Genomic DNA, 4,483 nt, shown 5'->3' with positions numbered 1-4,483 from the left:
TATACAGGTGAACCATGTGTTTAGAGAACAAAACAAAATGGTCGACGCGTTGGCAAAGATGGCTTTGAAGTCAAAGAAGGACTTTTTGTTTCTTCCTCAATCGAAAAGCGAGGTTTTTGAGTTGCTTAACGATGATGTGTTGGGTGTACCGATTTCCCGTCTTGTTAATACGGGTAACTAATCCTTGGGGTCTCCCCCCTCCAGTGAGAGAAGGGACGAGTTGCTTTGTTAATTTGAAGAGTTTGTTAGTTGGTGGCCGGGGCCCAGCTGATGAAAGAAACAATTGCAGCAAGCGTTGCGTGAAGACCAACCTGCGCCCAGCCTGGCCCGTTAATTACTCACTTGTCTTTTTTTTTTTTTTTTTTTTTTTTTTTTTTTTTTTTTTTTTTTAATTCAGTTTTTGTTTTGTTTTGTTTTTCTTCATTTTTTATTTCCTCTCATTTTCCCTTTTCTAATCACACATACAAAAACTCATCAAAAACCACACCAAAACCCTCACTATTGAGGATGTCCGAAATGATAACAAAGAAGGCACTCATTATTGTTGTCTTTTTCTTTAAAATTGATACGGAGTAAAAGTCTTTTTACTCTTTAAACTTGAATTTTTCTACAATAATTAAAATAAATTTTAGATTTAGTTTGAACGTCAGTGTCATGTAATATTCATGAAGCACACACATTTCAAAATTAATCATGTTATATGCCAATTCGTTTTTATCCCCAAAAAAAAAAAAAAAAATGATGGGGCAAATAATGCTTATTGCATAAAAGAGAACGAAAAGAAAATAGGAGGAAAAGAGTAAAAATTATAAGTGTAGTTGATGAACCAAAAATAAAATTAATTCTTTATCTTTGTAAGAGTAAATTTGATAAGTGTTAAGTGTGAATAATGAATTGAAACTTGACTAAATTTATTTTTTTTAAACAATTTTTTTGTAATATTTAATTTAATATTAATATGTAAAATTCTTATAATTATAAATTACATTAAGAATACTATAGATTTAAGATTATAAAAAATTTTAAAAATAAAACCTGAATGAAGAGCTAGTTAGACCAAAGAACAATAAATAGGATGGTAAAATCGAATAAATAGGACACATTTGGATCCTTAATTTTTCGAATCAATAGTTAGTTTAAAATATTTAAGATGTCCTTATAGAAAAATATACTCACATGAAGTAAAAAATTCTAATTACATGTTAACATTTTACTGAAGAAATATAAGAAAAATGAATAAAAACAGTAACACGTCCTTTCTTGTTAATCAATTAAAACATGTCATGTTAGCATGCAATAAAAAAATGAAAGTATATGTAATATTACATGTTCTTATATAATGAATGATAAACTTTAGTCAAAAATAAAAATATTTTGAAAGATTATAGGCGCATTTAATTAATTAAAAAAATACCGAGTGCAGTGTTTACAAGATTAAAATGTGTGGTCAAAATTTGAAAATAAAAATATGAGTGCAGTTAAAGAAGAAATCTGATAATTCGTATTTGTTTATATTTTATTTTAAAAAAACTATTAACTATTTATATATTCATACACACTTCCTCACCAGGACTATGTGGTCCAATGGTACCCGGGTTGGACTTCCATGTGGAAGGTTGTGAGTTCGAACCTCGGTGGAGGCGTTATTAGCTCTTTGTGTCTCTTTGTGTTTCAATAGGTTGAGAAAGTATATGAACAGATACTACAATGTAATATAGAGCTAGTAGCATTCAAAAAAAAAAAAAATACACACTTCCTCAACCTACTAAAGCTTAAAGAGAATCAATATCCTAACAATAGAGTTCAAATCTGAGGCCTCTCACTCGACAACAAGGCCTTTGGCATATGGTACCCCGTATTAGGTAGCACTTTTGCACTTCTGACAAAACACGAACAGAGTTAGGTAATTGCAATGATACTCACGTGACACTTTACACAGTCTTTCAAAAGTTGGAAATGGCAATGATTTAGTATAGGTTTCGATTAGACTAAGAATGCAATGCTTTGTCTTCTGGTACAATTAAGCATGTCTTAACAAAGGAATATATTATATGCAGTCCCATTTTTTTTACTTCCAACTTGTACTTCCTCCCACAAATTCTTAATGTAAATATACACATTCCCTGAGATTCATATGATAAAAATAACCAATCTTTATTTGCCATAACATAAAGTACAAATGAAGAAATGGAATTTAGGAGTACGTAGAACTCTAAAATCCTTCTTAAACTTCTTATATGGTCCTTGCCTCAACCAAGTTCAGGTCGAAAAAAAACAATCAAAAGAGGTCTCAAAAGAACTATCAAACTTGTTATTTCAATAAATGCCTGAACTAACAAGTTTGATAAACGTGACAAATAGAGATACTACCTATATAAAACTAAATTAAAGCCTCGTTCAAACCAAACTCCTCCTAAATAATAAGAACATAACTACATAAACTTGCTCTTAACAATATTTATTATAAACTCCTAACATAAAGTTGACATCCCAAACTCATTATTGTTCATCATTGGCGCAGCATAATAAGTGAGTTGGCAACAATGATGCGCAGGTGAAAAAATCATTCCCAGGCCAAATGGGATGTAGTACAAAAGGAAATCACAATCATCATTTTTTCTTGTAATCACAAACAGAAAAAAGCTCATCTACACATGCATGCAACCTACGAATTGTTGAGTTTCATTTTGTCTCCTGTTCAAAACAAGATTATGTTCTCTGATTTCATGATTCAACAAATAAAAAACTAACGATTCTCATTAATATCAACAAAAAACAAGAATGCCATGGATGATAGATTGCTAGATCACTATGAATATGACTAATGAATTGAATCGATTCTCTCTTATCTGTTCTGATTATCCGCTAAAAACTAAAAAAATTCATGAATTTATCGGAAAAGAATGACCGGCACCGATGCATTTTTCAGATTGTGGACCGGGCGTTCATCAAATCCGAGGGGCAACGCCGGTAGCTGAGGCGGTTGTGGTGGCGCCGGTCAAGAAAGAGAGGAAGCCCATGGTGGGAGGCTCTTGTTCGTCGAGGAAGAGATCTTCTGGGTCCCGGAAAGCGGCGTGGGCGCAGACGGCGGCGACGCCGACCATCAGGGCGGAGACGAGGACGGAGCCGACGTTGGTGAGGAAGATCACGATGATGGTGGTGACGACGAGGCAGCCGAGGGTTTCCCTGTCGGAGAACTGGCGGCCGCAGAGGATGAGGGGCTGGTCGGAGGGGCGGAAGAGGTAGAGGAAGAACCACGCCGCCAGGAGGCCGGCGAGGAAAATGAGCGAGAAGGGGTTGGTGATGAGGGACACCCCGAGCACGACGGCGATCAGAGCAAGGTAATTGATCCGGAAATACGCGTAGTTCTTCCGGATTCGGAGAGTGGCATCGGCGAAAGATTCCGGCTTCGAGATGGCGGAGCGATCAACGAGCTCCGCCCAGGGACGGCGGTTGGAAAGCCCGTAACGAACGGTATCAGATATGTTATTGATGAAAGCACGAAAAGCAGGGGTGGGTCCGACGGCGCTGTCAGAAACTACGGCGGGTTGCGAGCTAGAAATCGGAAGAACCGCCGGCGACGAATTGGCCATTGTTTCCGGTTGATTCAGAAAAAAAAACCGACGGGATCTGGTTCCAGAGAAATAAATCAAAATATACTGCGTGAATACACAGAGAATCGAGAAGAAATTATGAATTTTATACGGAAAGATTTCAGCTTTTCTTAATCGATACGTTTCTGGGATGGAGAAAAGAGAATGTACTTTCGCCGGTCGAGGAAGATGGAAATTTACGCGGCGTCTACTTTTCAGTAATTATTTATTTAACATTATTGAGAGTTTCTTAATTTGGCATTGTAATGACCAAATCAAAAGGATTAAGACTTCGTTTAGGCGTATGGTACGAGGAATTCGATCCCCAAATTCAGATATTATTGACAGCACTAATATATACAGACGTATAAATGAAATCCTACCTTTTCCACTCATAACGCGCATTACTAGTGTTAATTGTGATGCATTAGTTTTATTGTTTTGTTTTTTTTGTTTTTTTTTGTTTTTTTGTTTTTTTTTTTGAATTTTTATACTACTAATCCTATTACAATGTAGTATCTATTTCTATACACTTTCTCAACATACTGAAGTACAAAGAGTTTCTCAACTTATTGAAGCACAGAGAATCAATACCCGCACTGAAGTTCGAATATACAGAGCCACAAAGATGTTATTGAGCTAAAAAGTAAAAACTATGATAAGTCATGGTATAAATCATGACAAACATAGCACAGAAATGTCATATGTAGTTTCTATTTGGGAGGGGGGGGGGGGGGGTGGGGGTGGAGGGAGGAAGCAAATTATTATGTAGACCATGGTTCACACAGTATCACACAGTACTGCGTAAATCATAAAAACGTATGTTTTTTTTTTATCAAAATATAAAAAAGAAATATTTTTAATATACTAAAAGTACATTATTTATGTAC

The 4,483-nt window shown here is 35.5% G+C and overlaps 1 protein-coding gene across 1 annotated transcript; it reads right to left on the bottom strand.

Moving 5' to 3' along the window:
* Positions 1-2,601: 2,601 nt before the first annotated feature.
* LOC109180951 (PRA1 family protein B4-like) lies at positions 2,602-3,911 on the bottom strand. Its single transcript, XM_019330676.1, has one exon. The coding sequence runs from the start codon at positions 3,591-3,593 to the stop codon at positions 2,949-2,951; it is 645 nt and encodes a 214-aa protein (XP_019186221.1). The 5' UTR covers positions 3,594-3,911; the 3' UTR covers positions 2,602-2,948.
* Between the last annotated feature and the right edge of the window lie 572 nt (positions 3,912-4,483).

This window comes from Ipomoea nil, unplaced genomic scaffold (assembly GCF_001879475.1).
Source record: "Ipomoea nil cultivar Tokyo-kokei standard unplaced genomic scaffold, Asagao_1.1 scaffold1043, whole genome shotgun sequence".
In the NCBI taxonomy this organism is placed as follows: Eukaryota; Viridiplantae; Streptophyta; class Magnoliopsida; order Solanales; family Convolvulaceae; genus Ipomoea; species Ipomoea nil.
The sequence above is the reverse complement of the archived record's forward strand: the minus strand, read 5'-3'. Positions and strand labels throughout refer to the sequence as shown.

Excerpts from the sequence above, each read along its gene's own strand:
- LOC109180951 (XM_019330676.1), bottom strand. The coding sequence starts at position 3,593 with ATGGCCAATTCGTCGCCGGCGGTTCTTCCGATTTCTAGCTCGCAACCC.